Raw genomic sequence first — 16,960 nt, 5'->3', positions numbered from 1 at the left:
GGTGGTTTGAAGTGTAAACAACATCGCTCCTAATGGCTGGTTTTATTTTATTACTCAGATGCTACACTCGAGCTCCAATGTGATGCTTAGCCAATCCCAGCATTCTCGGGAGCTGCAGCAGCTCCAGCAGCAAGGCTGTACCATGGTGCCCAAGGAGCAGTTCCTGCAACTCCAACATCAGCTACAGCAGGCAGAGAGGAGGAGTCAACGACTGCAGGAGGAACTTGAAAATAGACCCTCTGAAACAAACATGCCACAGGTACAACTCTCTTTACTGTGCAGCTTCCGAGTTAGAAAATGTATTGATTAACTGTCCTGTTTTTTTCATTCTGACGTGATCCTTTCTCTGTTTATGCCAGTTCAAAAATAATGGTATCTTCCTAATACAAATATCTGGATAGCATGCCCTCAGTTTGCATGTCATTTGACTGAGACCATAGCTTAATTGTGCAGTCTTTCTAATTTTCATGAGTATTAACCATTCCCAGCTAGATATTACTAGCTTTTCTCCTTTTGATCCACATTTTTGATTTGACAGTACTGTTTTTATCTATATTTTTAATGTGATCAAATATGAAACTACACCGTTTTAAAGGTACAGCACAACTATAAACTGCACAAACATCTGTATCTAAAGCATACAGAACTAGCAAAGTAGATTACTGCCTCATGGAGTCCAGGTGTGTCAAATGTTGCCTGACATCATACAGACACTTACACCCACTTCTGAAAGTGTCACTGCAGCTTCATTATTCTCAGGTCATAGAAGGAGACATTCTGGAAGGTGGCGTTATGATAAAATGTATATACCGTTGCCATTTCTGAAGGAAAATTCAAAATGTATTTTCAAGACTAAATTGTGGCCACCATTCACATGGGGTGGGATTTTCAATGCAGTTGTCATCCAGCTTCTTTACTATTTGAACAATAAAGTATAACCCAAATGTGCAAGAAGTGTGTTATAGGAGATAATGCAGAAGCACTGGTATGAAAGCTGGCATTTCCAGTGTAAACTAGTTTGGGGAGTTTCTCTCTGCCACTTTAAATTGCTTCAAAAGCAAAAGAGGTACCCAAAGGACTGGTCTCTGCCTTATACGTAAACCAGAATGTTTGCCTGACTTCCTTTTATGGAGGGAGGTAAAGCTTCAGATAATGTTGATTAAAAAACACTACTGTAAACGCTTCCCCCATATCTCTTAAACACAAAAGCTTAAATTTAAACACAATCTTACACTCAAAGTAGACTAAGCTCGGTAGCATTTTTCTTTAAAGCCTTGAGCTTTCAAAAATTGAAATTTTTTTTAAAGTTAGGAAGAGCCTTTGAACATGTTCAGTTTCTGTGTTTTTATGTAGCAACAGTGTTTTAAGTTTCACGGGGTAAGAAACTGGTCATCGTGCTGTGTCTTCGGAATGATTTGAGAAGGTGACGGGACCCTTCATCATTGTTTACAAGAGTATAAAGTGTATCCTGGGAGAAGGAGTTGCAACACAGTATACTTTTTCAGCATAAAAACAATGAAAATCAATTCATAACTGTATCTTTTGGGGACTCACTCATATATAGGCTCTATACAGACTGGGTTGGGGTGAAAGGGATAGCTCTATCGAAAAATTCATACTCCTGCCAAGTGCCATGTACTTGAATGGACTTTTTCAACAAAAATGACAAACCTCTTCGGTGATGCCTTTTTTTTTTTTTTAAGAGCATTAAATATTTAAGGATGAGACACATCATCCAAAAGCAGGGAAACGAAAGGCAAGCACAGCAGGATGAATTAAATACAAATTATATTGCATGTAAGGTCTTCTGTCAGGCACTCTGATGACAAGAAGGCAATATTACCATATGTTAAGGTCTTGGGTGACAGAGTGTGAAAGGTAGAGTGTAAGGTTTAGTCTGAAATTTTGTTATTTAAAAGCAAACAAAAAAAGGGAGGAAAAAAAGCAGTCTTATAACAGCTTCTGCAAGTTAACATTCTGTGAACTGTCTTAAGAGTATGTAAGGTTGTTTGGTTTTTTTTGAAAACAAGAAAAAGTTTTTAAACTATTTGAGAGCTCATCAAGCATAAGCTAGCTACATGCTATAAATAGTGGTTCTGCAGGTGAATAATGTGTAAATCTTTCCTGTTGGGTATCTCTGCAAGGCCTTGTCTATACTGGAAAACTGCATTGAATTAGATTTTAAAAATCAATCTAGTTAAACCTGTGCAAGTCTCTATTATAGATGTACTTAAAACCTGTTTATCCCTTTCTTACAGTGATACAGCTTAAGCAAACTAAATTGATATTAAAAAAAAAAGTTACACTCGCTCTACTGTATCCACAATAAGGGTTCACATAGGTTTAAGTAGATGGATTTTTTTTTTTAATCAATTTTGTTACAGCAGAGCACTTTCTCAGTATGGTCAAGGACTATATCTTTGTTAGCTGCTTCTAGTTCAGCACAAGATAGAACATTCCTTTGTAAAAACACCTTGGTTTTTTTTCCTTAGTTGATTCCTAGGGTAAACGTTTAGTTGAAAGCTTATTTGCGTTTCAATGTCCCCTTTAGCATCTTGAAAACTTGCGTCATATCCCCTCTCCACCGTCATTTCACCAGTGAGTACAACCCCAGATTTTCCATGCTATCTGTATACATTTAACCCACCTAGTCCTGGTGTTACTCCTGCTGCTGCACTCCTACAGAGCTCTTCTAGCTCCAAGGCCTTTCCCTAATAAGGTGCCTAAAATTAGGTACAGTAAATATGCATACAAGTAGAGTGATGGTGATAAACTTTGTGCTTGAGTTGTACTGTGTGCTCCTTTTCTGTTCCAGTTTTGATTGCTTTTTTAGTCATAGCCATGTTCTGTCCTTGTTCCATCTGTAATCACTGTCAAGCTGTTGCCCTTCAGGATCACTGTTTTTGTACTCAGGACTTCAAGTTCTCTAAATTGAAACTCTTGAGCCGTCTGTTACTCACACTAACCTGTCTACTCTAGAACTTTCTGAACTCGAGATCCTTCATCTACATTATTTTATTTTTTGGTCTGCCTCGATGTTGAGTGCAAACTTTGATACTTTCCTGTGTTACTTATAGTACAGACAGAATTGGAAATATTAGCCCCAACAGCAATCCCTGTACTTCTTTCACTTCCTCCTCCATATACAATAACCTTACAACTACAAAGTGCCCCCGCCACCTAACCAGTTCTTTTTCCATATGTTTTAGAATCTGCGCTTGTTTAATGCCTCGCTTTCTAACATGATTAATCTGTCCAAAATACGTTTAAAAATTGGTTGTCCCTCACTTTATCCCTGTGTGGACACAGTATAAACACCAAAAAACTTCGTCCAGATTGTTTTTTGAATTTTACAATTTTAAAATGCAACTTATTGTAGTGAAACCCCTTTCAAAATACAGTTTTAGCCTAGAGCCAATTTGTGTGTCCCAGATATAGACTCTTTACAAACTAGGTTTATAATGGAAATGCTGAGAACTTTCTAATGTAGTTGAATTGGACTACACCCTTCAGGCAGATGCTGCTCGTCTCCCAACAATATTGAGACTATATACATATTGTGGCAGCTGTATTTCTCTAGCCAGAAGTTTACAGCTTCACTTTTTCTAATTAGCAACTGCATAAAGTTAATTGACATTCCCCACCCCAAAAAAAGTCCCTGCAAAATTGATGTTGGTGAGCCATCTGAAGAGTCCTTACACCTAGAAAACATTTTCTGAATGTCTTCACAACTGCATTTGTTTAGTGCTTGTACAAATATTTAGAAAAATATAATTTGTGATTCTCTGCATGCTCTGTGATGACTGTTGCTTTTGTTTGTTTTGCTTTGCTTGCTTGGTGGTGGTTTGCTTTAATAGCAGTGTATGTATTTTAAAAAAAAAAAAATCTTGATATCAGGGTGAAGTATCCCACTTGCCTTCTTTCTCTAGGCCTTGCTACCGGAGCAGCGAGCAGTGCATGCAGATTCCTACAGGAGGATTGGGCACCTCTGAAAGCTTGGCTGCTAATGATCTCATTCCTTACAATGATAAACTTACTTACACTCAAACTGGCATAAGCTGAGAAATTTGAGGATCAAATTATTCTGTGCTTTAAAAACAAAAAAACCAACAATAAAAAAAACCTCTACAGTATTATGTTTTTCCTATTTATTTGTGTAGAACCTATTCTGTGAAGAAAATTCATAAGCTGTCATTTTTCAATTTGTTACAAATCCTTTTTATTTATGTTATTTAAATTGTTGACTTGTTCATTGTGGAAAGAAATACACTATTTTTCTCAAATGGTTGTAACTATTTTTATCAAAAGGTACTAATTTTTATATATGAGATTTGAAGAAAATCTGGGTTATTTATACTGAGTTTTGTACAAGATGTATAAACTTTTTAACAGGGAAAGATGACACTTTTTTTGATGTACCTGAGAAATAAAACATTTTAAATATAACAGGTGTGTCTTCTGTCTTACTAATGTATCATACTCACTACAATATTTCAGCTTTTCTAAACAAAAATCTTTTGGCCAAAATATTTATTTCACTGTTCTCTGATATGGTGGATGGGAACTATTGACTAGTATGTAATAACATGGGCCCACATTCTGTCCTCAACTGGAGTGGGAGTTGCACATACATTTTTAGCAAGAGCTGCATATGCACATTTGATGAAGGAATTTGGCCTCAAGCATCCACTTCCTATGTAGTGTTGGATTTAAAAACTTGGACAAAATAGTAGTATCTGTAATGACTGAAGTCCATCTTCAAATCACAGTTCTTAGTATTCCCGTATTTCCCAGCAGTTACTGTTTTTAAGCTAGACTTCAGCATTATTTTAACAGATGTGTATAACCATTTACAGCATTATAGCCTGGTTCTTGTCTACTTGGAATACAAGCTGTGTGAAACTTTTTTTTTTTTTTTTTTTAAGAAAACTGTCCTGACTTACTGAGGTTTACATCTTTTGAATGAACCTGACCTGCTTTGAGTCCATTTTCTCACTTCCTGTAACTTCAGGAGAAGGCTTTATGGATTCATAGACTAATCAGATAAAACTTAGTTTCAATTGGTGTTCTCAAATTCATTTGAACACACAACTCAGATTATAAACCAGAACAAAATAAAACAAAAAAAATCTGCGGAGACCTGTAAGTTTTATACAGTTATACTTGAGAGACAAGTTGGGTGAGGTAATATCTTTTATTGGGCCAAGTTCTGCTGGTGAAAGAGAGAAGTTTTCAGGCTCCACAGAGCTTATTTTCAAAAGCTTGTCTCTTTCATGAATGGAAGTTGGTCCAGTAAAAGATATTACCTCACCACCTTGTCTCTCTCACCCTGAGACCAAGCAGCTACAACACAGCATACAGTTATGCTTGTCTAATTATTCACTTCGTGCCCCAACAGCCAAACAAAAGTATTTATGACCTATGTTTCAGAGTATCTCACTAAACTTAAAAAAGATAGATGAAAATATTTTGGCTAGAACTTGTTCTGGTAAGTTCTACTTACTGCTAGATTTTATATTAAATCCCTCTGGAAAAGTCCCCAGTCTTATTACATTATATACTGCTTCCTACATGATATGTGATTCTAAAATACTGTTTTTAACTACAGTATATATAAAACTCCTTCTATTGAGATCCCTTTGGCGCTTCTTCAGGTAAAATGTAATTCTATTTGCAATTCCCTCCATAATGGAATCCATTCTATAGAATTTTAAATAAGCAACTATTCTCTGGGGAAAAATACAGTCTCCGATTAATGCCCCACCCCATGTAAGAAAGTGGCTTGCTTACAGGCCCTTTCCGGGTTCAGTATTTTATCAAAGTGACTCCTGGCTAACACCCATTCAGATGTCTTTTAAAATATAGGTAGAAACTGACATTTAAACTAACACTGTTTGTATTTCCTTGCCTGTGAATGCTAATTACCAAAATGTCTCCAAATACCTTTCTTTGTGATCTGCCTTCTCTTCCCAACTGCTCCAGGGAAATTGCAATGCAGTGTCTGGTTTTTGCAGGCATTCTCATTGCAGTACATTATTTTGTTTCAGCAGGCTTGTGAGTTACATTGCTGAAGAAAACTGGCAAAAGGAGGCTGATTACTAACATTTCTGAATAGCCAGAAGCCTGTAATCTACAGCTATAATAAAGGAAGCAAACTTTGGGGAAGTAGCAAGTCCCACCATTTATTTTTAAAGACTGAAGGTTGTGGGGATTATTTGACTTTAAAGAGACACTGTCAAACTTCATGCCCTAAAGTTTGTTTACTAATAATATTTTACAAAATAAAAATAGGTTTGTATGATTTTTGTTCCCCTGCAGTAGTGAACCCAAACGCAACAGAACTTTGTCTAGAGCGTGAGAACCGAAAGTGTAAACTATCAGGTCTGATTTTCATTGCCCAGCCTGAGTGAAAAGTAAAAAGCACATATGAAAATAAACTAGATTTGTTAAATTTAATAATCTAAGGTATTGCTAATAAGGACTCTAAAAATTATTATAATGTTGACCGTGTCCCTTTAGAATAAGTGCATAAATATTTGCCTACACAAACTGCGTAACAGATGTGAGCCCATCTTTTAAAGCAGACTCATATTGGCTACCAAATCTGTCTCCCAGCCCAGTATCACCTGAGAGGAGACAAATAACAATTGATGTCTTTGTTACTTAACTCTCACATAACTGTTCACCTTTTAGGGGGGCCATGCTCAGCTTCTAAAGATGATGGAAGAACGTATGATGGATGTTGAGCAGAAATTGAAGCTTGTGAAGAGGCTTCTCCAAGATAAAGTGAACCAACTGAAAGAACAAGTAAGCCTTACCATTCCTCTCCTGGGATCTCACATACCTTGTGTACACAACTTAAGCGAGCAAAGTATGCCAGATTCTACTTTTGTTCCAAGTAGATTGTAAAAGCCTTTTATGCTTTTGATCTAAAACCACAGCATGCTTGACTAAAGATTCTGAGTTCAGCATCCACAATTTGTTAGTAATTGACTGGGAATTATGATTGCTCAGTACCTTGCAAGACCTAAAACTGGGAAACAAACCTCTCCAATTTGGGAGAAGCATCTTAATTGAAGAGTGGTTGTACCTGGGGTAAGAGGGAGAACAAGGTACTTTCCCAAAGATTACACTTTGGGGATGTTCCCTCCCAAGGATTTATAGCACGTGGCAAGGGAAAAACTTACCCAGACACACAGCAGGTTCTTTGCTCCTGTTTTCCTTTATTAGGATACAAGCGTCTTCTGAGTTACCTAAATGTTCATCTCTTCCCTGTTGGAAAAAATAAAAATGCCCATGAATTCCAGTGAGCTTTTTAGTAGTCTCACTAAATAAATTACACTAACATTCAAGTTTATTTCACAGTTCAGGGCTGAAAAGTGTACAAATAAGCTCTCTTATTTGAGATATAATAGATGAAAACGGGCAAATGCACTGCATGTAGATTGGTATATTGAGCACAGCTGTGTACTTAACTTTCCTCACCATGTCACAAATGTTGTGTTCCCTTTCAATGCATGTAGGAGTTCATGGTGACTGAAAATCCATTCCCAAAATAAGATTTTAAGTTTTGTATATGATTTACTTAACTTATATTAATTCCACATTCAGTCAAACAATTTACATTTTGTATTATTAAATCAGATTACTTGAGGGGAAATGGAAAATACTTTCCTTAGTGAATAGTCAACACATTTATTAAAAAATGCAATTTTTGTTGCAATATTAGATTTAAATAGCTGAGACAATTTGTTTCTACCTCATATTTCCCTCATGACAGAATCTATCCACCCAAAGCTGGAGATGACTGGTTTTAATTAAATTTAGTCCCACAGAGGCAGCTTCACTATACAAGTGAATGAACTGCATCTTAAACCCAACAAAGCTTCCAAAGATTCAAAACACAAGTCGCTAGAAGAGTCAAAAAACTAAGATCTCCCCTTCCTCAGGAGTTAAGGTGGTCCCTGGGTTCACTTACTTTATTTAATTTTTACTGATCTCTTTTGAGAGGAGCAGGGACTGGTAGACATCTCCAGGAGTGGCAGAGAGGACTTTCTTAAGCAGTGGGTCAGTGGAAGGAAGATAAGATGATTGGTGTCCTGAAAGATCTGAGATATCTGATAGTAAATTTGCCAGGCAGATTAATATGGCCAAGCATATGGCTAACCATTAAATTCAAGTACATAGAGTCTTTGGACAGAAGAGAATCCTGAGCAGAGCAAGCTAGTTGTTCAGTTGAATAAGGGATTTGGGAAACAGTGGTGTGGAAGGCCCAGGCAGGAAGAATTATTGTCATTGGTGGGCTCATCCCTGGAGTTGTGGAGTCACAGTTGCAGCTGGACTCTCCTGTAAAGTGGGAGGCCAACAGATTTTACTTACCCACTCATCAGGGAAATGCAGTACTGACAGACAGGGTCCAGCTGCCCTTACCATCGCCCCAAATCACTCACAAAAGGACTGTTCTCAAAGGAATAAAGGCAGAGTACCGGTGGACTTCACCCACTTATATAGGGAAAGCCTGTGTTCCAGAACTTTCCATCACAGCTGTATCTGTGGGACCCAGTGGATGTGTCTAATTGCAGTCATCTGCCACTCTGGGCTGATGGGTTCTGGTGTTTGAGAATTTACCGAGCCTTAAAGAATTGGGGCATGAGTCTACAAACACTTGCATGCACTAACTGCATAAGCAAGGGTCTGCAGACCTTGATTTGTGGACCCATAATATCTGTCTCATGTCTGACCACCTGCACAACCTCTTTCCACCTTCAAGATACGGGTAGTGCCCATAAACATTAGGAAATGTTTCATTTATAACAGGTGAAAATATCCCATTTGGTGTATCCTTTTCCTGTGGATGATTTCATATAATCATGCACTACATGAATGAATGGATGAGGGTGCTCACAATAAATTGAACAGCAGCTTGCCTACACACAGCACTGCTTTCACTTGTATCTCTTCATACATAAAAAGCTGGGAGTAACTTTTATATATATATTTAGCTCTCCAAGAATACTAAAGCAGATGCAATGGTTAAGGATCTCTATGTTGAAAACGCACAATTGCTGAAAGCTCTGGAGATGACAGAACAGCGACAGAAAACTGCTGAGAAGAAAAACTACTTCTTAGAAGAAAAGATTGCCAACCTCAGTAAAATAGTAAAGAACCTGGCATCACCATCTTTGAATTCTACTCCTCAATTAAGGTCATAGCAAAGCCATACATATATTCAAAAGCTCTCTTGCACTTTACTGAAATGTTAAGATTTCAACTTCTCACTGTGCTGCCTTTTTGTATTCTAGATGTTGGTTAACAGAGGTCCCAAAGTAGATAGTTTAAAGTTAAAACCTAAACTGGTAGCTGCTAACAAACTTCTGGTTGCGTTCCTAAGCCACTTTCCTGCCCAGTTTTGTCAAAAACTACCCTATTCAGGATTGTAGAAAAGATTTGGATCTGTGATTCTATGTAACTTAACTTATTTTAACTGCTTTATTTTTAAATATATACTCTGGTTTTATTGTAGTGAATTAATTTGGTAACTCATGTCTACATTGAAACCTAGGTCTAAGGGGAACCTTTGCAACTTAGGTCTCAGTTAGGCTTAGAATGTTTTAAAAGTTTATGTATAATACACCTCTACCCCGATATAATGCTGTCCTCGGGAGCCAAAAAATCTTACCGTGTTATAGGTGAAACCGCGTTATATCGAACTTGCTTTGATCCGCCAGAGCGCGCAGCCCCGCCCCCCTGGAGCGCTGCTTTACCGCGTTATAGCCGAATTCGTGTTATATTGGGTCGCGTTATATCGCGGTAGAGGTGTACTTTAAAGTCTAAACTCAACATATCATCTGGGTCATCTCTAGATGTCATTGTCAGAATAATTCATATTAGGAAACAGACTTCATCTGTTTCCTATATACTGCAAATAGATTCTGGAGTAAAGCAGTATGCTTCAACTGATGCACTAGGCTTCTAGCCCATTGATCAATGGCTGTTTCTTTCCAGGGTTCAGCTTCCCAAGTGGTGGTTAAAACTTGGTAAATTGAATGCTGCCATTTAACTAACCATAGCAGTATCTAATCCTGAGAAATGTCCCATGTGGTGAGTGTGACAATGACTTACACAGCTGCAATTAAACACTCCTTTACAAATATGTTAAGGGCCTTAAATTAAAACAGAGGAACAATCTCCAAACAGAAAGTGATCTGGCTTCTACTTGAATATTTTTTAACTAGGCAAAGCACTGAAATGTATTTATGGAATAATCCTGTATTGGCAGGAGAATGGAGAAGAGGACCTACATAAACTTTAGTCTGTAATATCTATGGCAATGATCCTGCAATGGGGTCTACTAACATAGACCTCTGATGACCATACACACTTCCATTTGGTGTCAGTGGGAGTCTGTACAGACAGGTATCTGCTAGTTGGTCCTGCTACAGGATCCGAGTTTGTGATTGTAAAGAGTTATATTTGAGGTCACCTCAGCAACTTGGAACGATAGCATAAACTAGCTTCCTGCACTACTATAAATATGAAACTTAATGTCTGTGTATGAAGATAACCACTTATTCAAGCTTTAAGAAACCTTGTTTATGAAAAGAATGATAAACCAAACTGTATTATCTAATGACTAGATAAAAATAGACTTAAGACAATAAGATTTTTAAAATGTTAATGTGAATGTAATACTGGTGAGAGGGGCCAGGATAAGACTGGAAGAAGTGTTGTGATTGGCGCAATCTATATAAGGGCTTGAAGGATCGATTGATCAAGGTGAGAGGGGCCAGTTTGGCAGCAGTAGTGGGATTTGGAGGAAGGGTTAAAAATGTTCAAACTGTATTCAAATCCTTGTCTCTGAGACTGCCAACAATGTGCCAGTTACGGTAGTGTTTGTGACATGCAACTGTCCACTAGGAACTGAAATGAGACTGCCAATTCACTTGCCACAAGCCACTAGCCAGCCTGCAGAGAATGACTTTCAGTTTATACTGATTTAGCCAGGTAAAGCATTGTCAAGACTGTTATACCTAACAGGTTACTTATTAATTGGAGGGTGAAGGGATTGGATAATAGATACCCTTTCCTTGTACTGCCAGTCTGCTCGATTCCTTTCTGCAGGCAATATTGTGAATGTTACAAGAATCCATAGAGATTTGTTTTCTTCCTATGTACAGGAATGGAGCATAAGGACACGGCAGAGAAAATAATCACCATGAATGCATGTCCGATGATAGAAAATTATGCACTGTTTTCCTGTTGAAAGGGTGCAATGAATATACAGGGTTTTATTTAAAAACAAAAATCAGCTTGGAGTGTTTACATTTTAACTCTTAAAACTTTAAAAAGATTTGTTCAATATACCTTAAAATATACCTTAAAAGGTAGACCAATTACAATGATAGCACAAACATATCTAGCACTACACAAAGCAAGAAAACCTTAGTTAGAAATCATTTCATGACTGTACTGTGCTGTCCCTTTCCACTCGCAATCTTCTATCTTGGTAGATGACAAGCTCTAACGCTTGCATACACCATTTTTACATTGACTGCAGAAGCAGTCTTTTATTACTGCAAATTACATTGAAGTAAATTGGTGTTCCCTTTTTAAATTCCAAAGAGTATAAATATTTTGCTTATGCTAATATTGACCAGTTAGCTTGGTAAGTCACACACATAATAAAGTTTTGATGCATGGGCAATTGGACTAAAATGTGTGTTGACAAGAAGGAAATTGAGCACACATCTCGAAGGTTATGTCTAGCTTAGGAAAATAGGCAGTATTTTTAAAATGGCAGAGTAGACATAATTCAGCTGGCTATGGTCATCCTAGAAAAAGGTGTTAGCTAGCATTTTTTAATGCACTATATTTTCCTAGACTAGACCATGACCTAGGGCGTGTCTACATTTACTGGTAGATTGGCACTGCTGCAATCGATGCGAGTGTCGATGTAGCGGGTCTGGTGAAGACACACTAAATCGATGGGAGAGCACTCGCTCATTGCTTTGTGTACTCTATCTCCCCGAGAAGCGTAAGGGAAGTTAATGGGAGACGCTCTCCCATTGACACAGCACAGTATAGCCACCTTGGTAAGTGGATCTAACTACATCGACTTCATTTACGTTATTCACATAACTGAAGTTGCGTAAGTTACAGCGGTAGTGTAGACCAGCCCCTAATGTTAACATATGTGGCAAATTGTCAGACATCATGGGGATATTGAAGTAGAGATTGTCCTTAAATTGCTCCGTAATTAAATAAAATCTCACATGGATGCTTTTTTAAAAGAATAGACTCCAAATTTTGGCTTTCTGGCACTTATTTTCTCTTGGATTTAAAAAAAGCACTAATCAGAATCGATGTCAAAAAAGGGTAGGTAACTTTTGTTGCAGGGATAGTGCACAGAGATTGATTTCTCCCCCTTCTCTCTTAATCTATCCTTCCTTTCATGTATTTAGCTTCAAATACTAATCCCACCACTGAGGACAGTTGGGAGGTGGGGGGCCATGAGGGAGTTCAACCTCCCTTGTTCAGGCAAAATTCAAGGTGACTTCATTGGGATATTTGTGTGAATAAAGCGTTATCAAAAGTGCCCTTTGACATTGCACCTTCCAGAGCTATTAAATGCTGCTTAGAGCATCTGCCAGAAGGGTTGCTTGAGAAGCAGTTTAGGGCACTTCCTCCCCAGATGGTATGCAGTGGTGAAACTGAGGCCCCAAACTCTGATGCCCTGTCAGTGAAATGTATGCCTGACCACTGGACTGGCACAGTTACTTGCATATACTTTTTTACCATGCATTTGAGCCAATGGATATACACCTATGAAAAGTATTAAGTATTTATAGTTTCTGATGCCTGAATATCATGTTAGAAACCTGGATATACCATATAGGCATTCTAAAAATGCCGAAGTCTGTAATAGCAAACTCATCTATGCTCAACAAAACTTGAAGCACTAGGCCTCAATCAAAACAATGGGTCTTGCCAATTCAAAGATAATAAAACAGTGTTTTAAAAAGTATTCCCATTGTTTCCTACACCATGCTGTGTGAATCACTGTGAAGATAAGTGTTTTGGAATTGGGGGTTTTTTTTTTTTTTTGGTGGGGAATATATATATAAATTCATTCCAAACCACTTGAGGGATTGTTTTATATCTGCACAGTTAAGGAGCTGTGTGTCAATTTGCATTGGTAAAAAGTATATACAGTATTAGCACTTTTTCCTCAGTCAGTTAAGGCTGAATTTAAATTCAACGAAAGGAAATTTTGATTTTGTCAGAGCAAAGGGATTTTGTAACCCAACTGACATTCACTATTTATGGATGTTGCATAAAATGATTTAAGGAAACAGTGTACTTTAGCAAAGAACAGCAAAATCCTTTGGTAAATCTAAAGGAAATGATGTTATAACTGCATTCTGTTGCTTTGCTGATGTTCAGCCCTCTCACCCATTAATAGCTTCTGTTCCCACTAAATGTCAAATGCTGTAATTAGTGATAATTAACTTCTGTAGAGATGAAGACTAGTGGGTGTATTTTTTATCATGTTTGCATTGTATTATATCAGTATAATATACTGTATTACAACAGTTGTCTTTATACCATCATGTAAAACAGAAAAACATTTATACTGAAATTAAAAATATAAATTACTGTATTCACAACTTGCTTTATTTTTCCCTTGTATGAAAATATTTGAGTATTTTGCTATGGAGACCAATAACTCTATTCAGTTGTAATTCATATGCCTGTACTAATCAAAGCTACATTTTTAACTGGGTAAAATAGTAATAAAAATTGACAGGTTTGTAGTTAATGATAAAAACATTAAGAATTTTCCATTATGAAAAAAAGATAAACCAGTTTAGGGAGGAAAAAGCCAATAATGAACCTACCTCTTAATTTATTTTTACTCTAGCCTGTTTTCATCCTCCAGTGTTTTCCCCCTTAATCATTGTTACCGGTCTAAATATTTTTATTCAAAAGCTAATCTTTAATACACAATTATTTGATTGTAAAAATTATTAAAATATTCAGAATTTGACTTCAAATAGGCTTTTCTGTTGGTAATAGATTAATGAGCTTCCTCTAATTTGCACTGCTGGAGGATTGGTTTCTTCTTCGAGTGCTTGATCATGTTGATTCCATTCTAGGTGTGTGCGCGCCCACGTGCAGTCGGAGATTTTTGGCTTTGCAGTACCTGTAGGGTGGGCTGTAGTTCCCTCTTGAGTGCCACGCTCATGCACTGCCAACCCTATGCCCTCTCAGTTCCTTCTTACCACCCATGATGGTTGGTCGTAGTGCCTTGTCTTGGATCGCAAGAGCATTAGCAGTTCTTACAGTCCATTCTTCTGTCTCCTTTGTTGTTATAATAATATAGATTCTAGGACTGGAGTATTGTGTACAGTTCTGGGCACTGCATTTCAAGGAAGATGTAGAGAAATTGGAGAGGGTCCAGAGAAGAGCAACAAGAATGATTAAAGGTCTTGAGAACATGACCTAAGAAAGAAGGCTGAAAGAATTGGGTTTGTTTAGTTTGGAAAAGAGAAGACAGAGGGGACATGATAGCAGTTTTCAGGTATCTAAAAGGGTGTCATAAGGAGGAGGCCTAACCAGAGCAGAGTAGAGCGGAAGAATGACTTCTTGTGTCTTGCTCGCAACACACCTGTTAATACATCCCAGAATCACGTTTGCTTTTTTTGCAACAGCATCACACTGTTGACTCATATTTAGCTTGTGGTCCACTATAACCCCTAGATCCCTTTCTGCCGTACTCCTTCCTAGACGGTCTCTTCCCATTCTGTATGTGTGAAATTGATTTTTTTCTTCCTAAGTGGAGCACTTTGCATTTGTCTTTGTTAAACTTCATCCTGTTTACCTCAGACCATTTCGCCAATTTGTCCAGATCATTTTGAATTATGACCCTGTCCTCCAAAGCAGTTGCAATCCCTCCCAGTTTGGTATCATCTGCAAGCTTAATAAGCGTACTTTCTACGCCAATATCTAAGTCGTTAATGAAGATATTGAACAGAGCCGGTCCCAAAACACACCCCTGCGGAACCCCACTTGTTATGCCTTTCCAGCAGGATTGGGAACCATTAATAACAACTCTCTGAGAAGGGTTATTCAGCCAGTTATGCACCCACCTTATAGTAGCCCCGTATAAGTTGTATTTGCCTAGTTTATGGATAAGACTATCCTGCAAGACCATATCAAATGCCTTACTAAAGTCTAGGTATACCACATCCACAGCTTCTCCCTTATCCACAAGACTCGTTATCCTATCAAAGAAAGCTATCAGATTGGTTTGACATGATTTGTTCTTTACAAATCCATGCTGGCTATTCTCATCACCTTACCACCTTCCAAGTGTATACCTCCATATTATATGGAGATATCCCTATCTCATAGAGCTGGAAAGTCATCAAGTCCAGCCCCCTGCCTTCACTAGCAGGACCAAGTACTGATTTTGCCCCAGATCCCTGATTGTCACCGCCCACTCAACCAGGGCGCAAGTCTCTTTGGCAGCTTTCCTAGCCCAAGTGCCTATCCCAGGACATCTGTAGGGTAGCCACCTGGTCATCTGTCCACACGTTCACATCCCATTATGCACTTACCCAGTAGGCCCAGGACAATGCTGGCTTCGATAGAGCAGTACTGCAAACTGCTGAACTGTGAACTCAGAGCCCGCCTCCGAGGATACTGCTTGTGAGTCACCTAGAATGGAATCTACATGAGCAACCACTCAAAAAAGAAAAAACCTGTTACCTACTTTTTCGTAACTGTTGTTCTTCAAAATGTGTTCTCATGTCCATTCCATTACCTGCCCCTCTGTCAGATTGCTGGCAAGAAGGAACTGAGAGGGCATAGGGTTGGCAACGTCTGATATACCAGCACATGAGCGAGGCACTCAAGAAGATGCCACAACCAACCCTACAGCTACCACTAAGACAAAAATCTCCCATGTTCACCCACCTAGAATGGAATGAACATGAGCAATCATGGAGCAATGGAGAACAAGGAGCAATGGTCTCAAGTTGCAGTGGGGGAGGTCTAGGTTGGATATTAGGAAACACTATTTCACTAGGAGGGCGGTGAAGCACTGGAATGGGTTGCCCAGGGAGGTGGTGGAATCTCCTTCCTTGGAGGTTTTTAAGGCCCAGCTTGACAAAGACCTGGCTGGGATGATTGAGTTGGGGATTGGTCCTGCTTTGAGCAGGGGGTTGGACTAGATAACCTCCTGAGGTCCCTTCCAACCCTGATATTCTATGATCTCGAAAAACAACAGTTACGAAAAGGTAGGTAACCATTTTTCTATGCCATTTTTGATGCTGGTGTGCTGTGAGCATTGCCTATCATACTGACCGAATATTCTCATTCTTCCTTGTGCTTCCCTGTTGGTATCCAGTTGTTATCCCTTGTCTTACACTTAGATTGTAATCTCTTTAGGGTAGGGATTGTTTTTTGTTGTGTGCATGTCTACCACCTAACACAATGGAGTCCTGGTTGCTGCAGTAATACAAATATGCAGCTTACGCACCTCAACTAGCTTTGCACCATGCCTATCCATTAGCCTAGTGGCTCTTGCTTTTCGCTGTCACGCGGGAGTGTTCACGTGTGACATCTCTAGGGGGCTGGCGAATGAGAACAGGCCTGGGGGGGGGGGGGGGTAAGAGCTCACCTCCTGAGGGAGTTTGGCAACCCCATTATTTAATATAGTTCCTTGAGTAGTAGGTGAGCAGCCTACCAATGGAATCAAAGCATAGAGGCCTTACTCCCAGGCCCAGCTCTCAGACCATGGGCCAGGCCACCACAATGGGACGGGGCTTGTGATCTAACTGCCATAAAATGTGTATCCTGTGTGGTCCCGTCCTGCCTCTTTCCTCCCAGGGCCTCGTCTGGGCCCCTTATGTCTCCCAGCCTCTTTCCTTTCCTCTGTCATCCTCAACTAGGCCTG

The 16,960-nt window shown here is 38.8% G+C and overlaps 1 protein-coding gene across 1 annotated transcript in view; it reads left to right on the top strand.

The window, feature by feature from the left end:
* The window catches only part of NIN (ninein), a gene marked incomplete at its 5' end in the record, with an annotated part of 100,837 nt that extends 91,139 nt beyond the window's left edge, over nt 1–9,698 (top strand). Inside the window, 3 exon segments of the mRNA XM_034767969.1 lie at nt 59–259; nt 6,694–6,807; nt 9,003–9,698. Coding sequence (XP_034623860.1) covers nt 59–259; nt 6,694–6,807; nt 9,003–9,212 — 525 coding nt within the window.
* Nucleotides 9,699–16,960: the final 7,262 nt, after the last annotated feature.

The sequence above is a fragment of the Trachemys scripta genome, chromosome 4, assembly GCF_013100865.1.
Source record: "Trachemys scripta elegans isolate TJP31775 chromosome 4, CAS_Tse_1.0, whole genome shotgun sequence".
NCBI classification, from domain to species: Eukaryota; Metazoa; Chordata; order Testudines; family Emydidae; genus Trachemys; species Trachemys scripta.
This window is presented reverse-complemented; position numbering and strand designations above follow the sequence as displayed.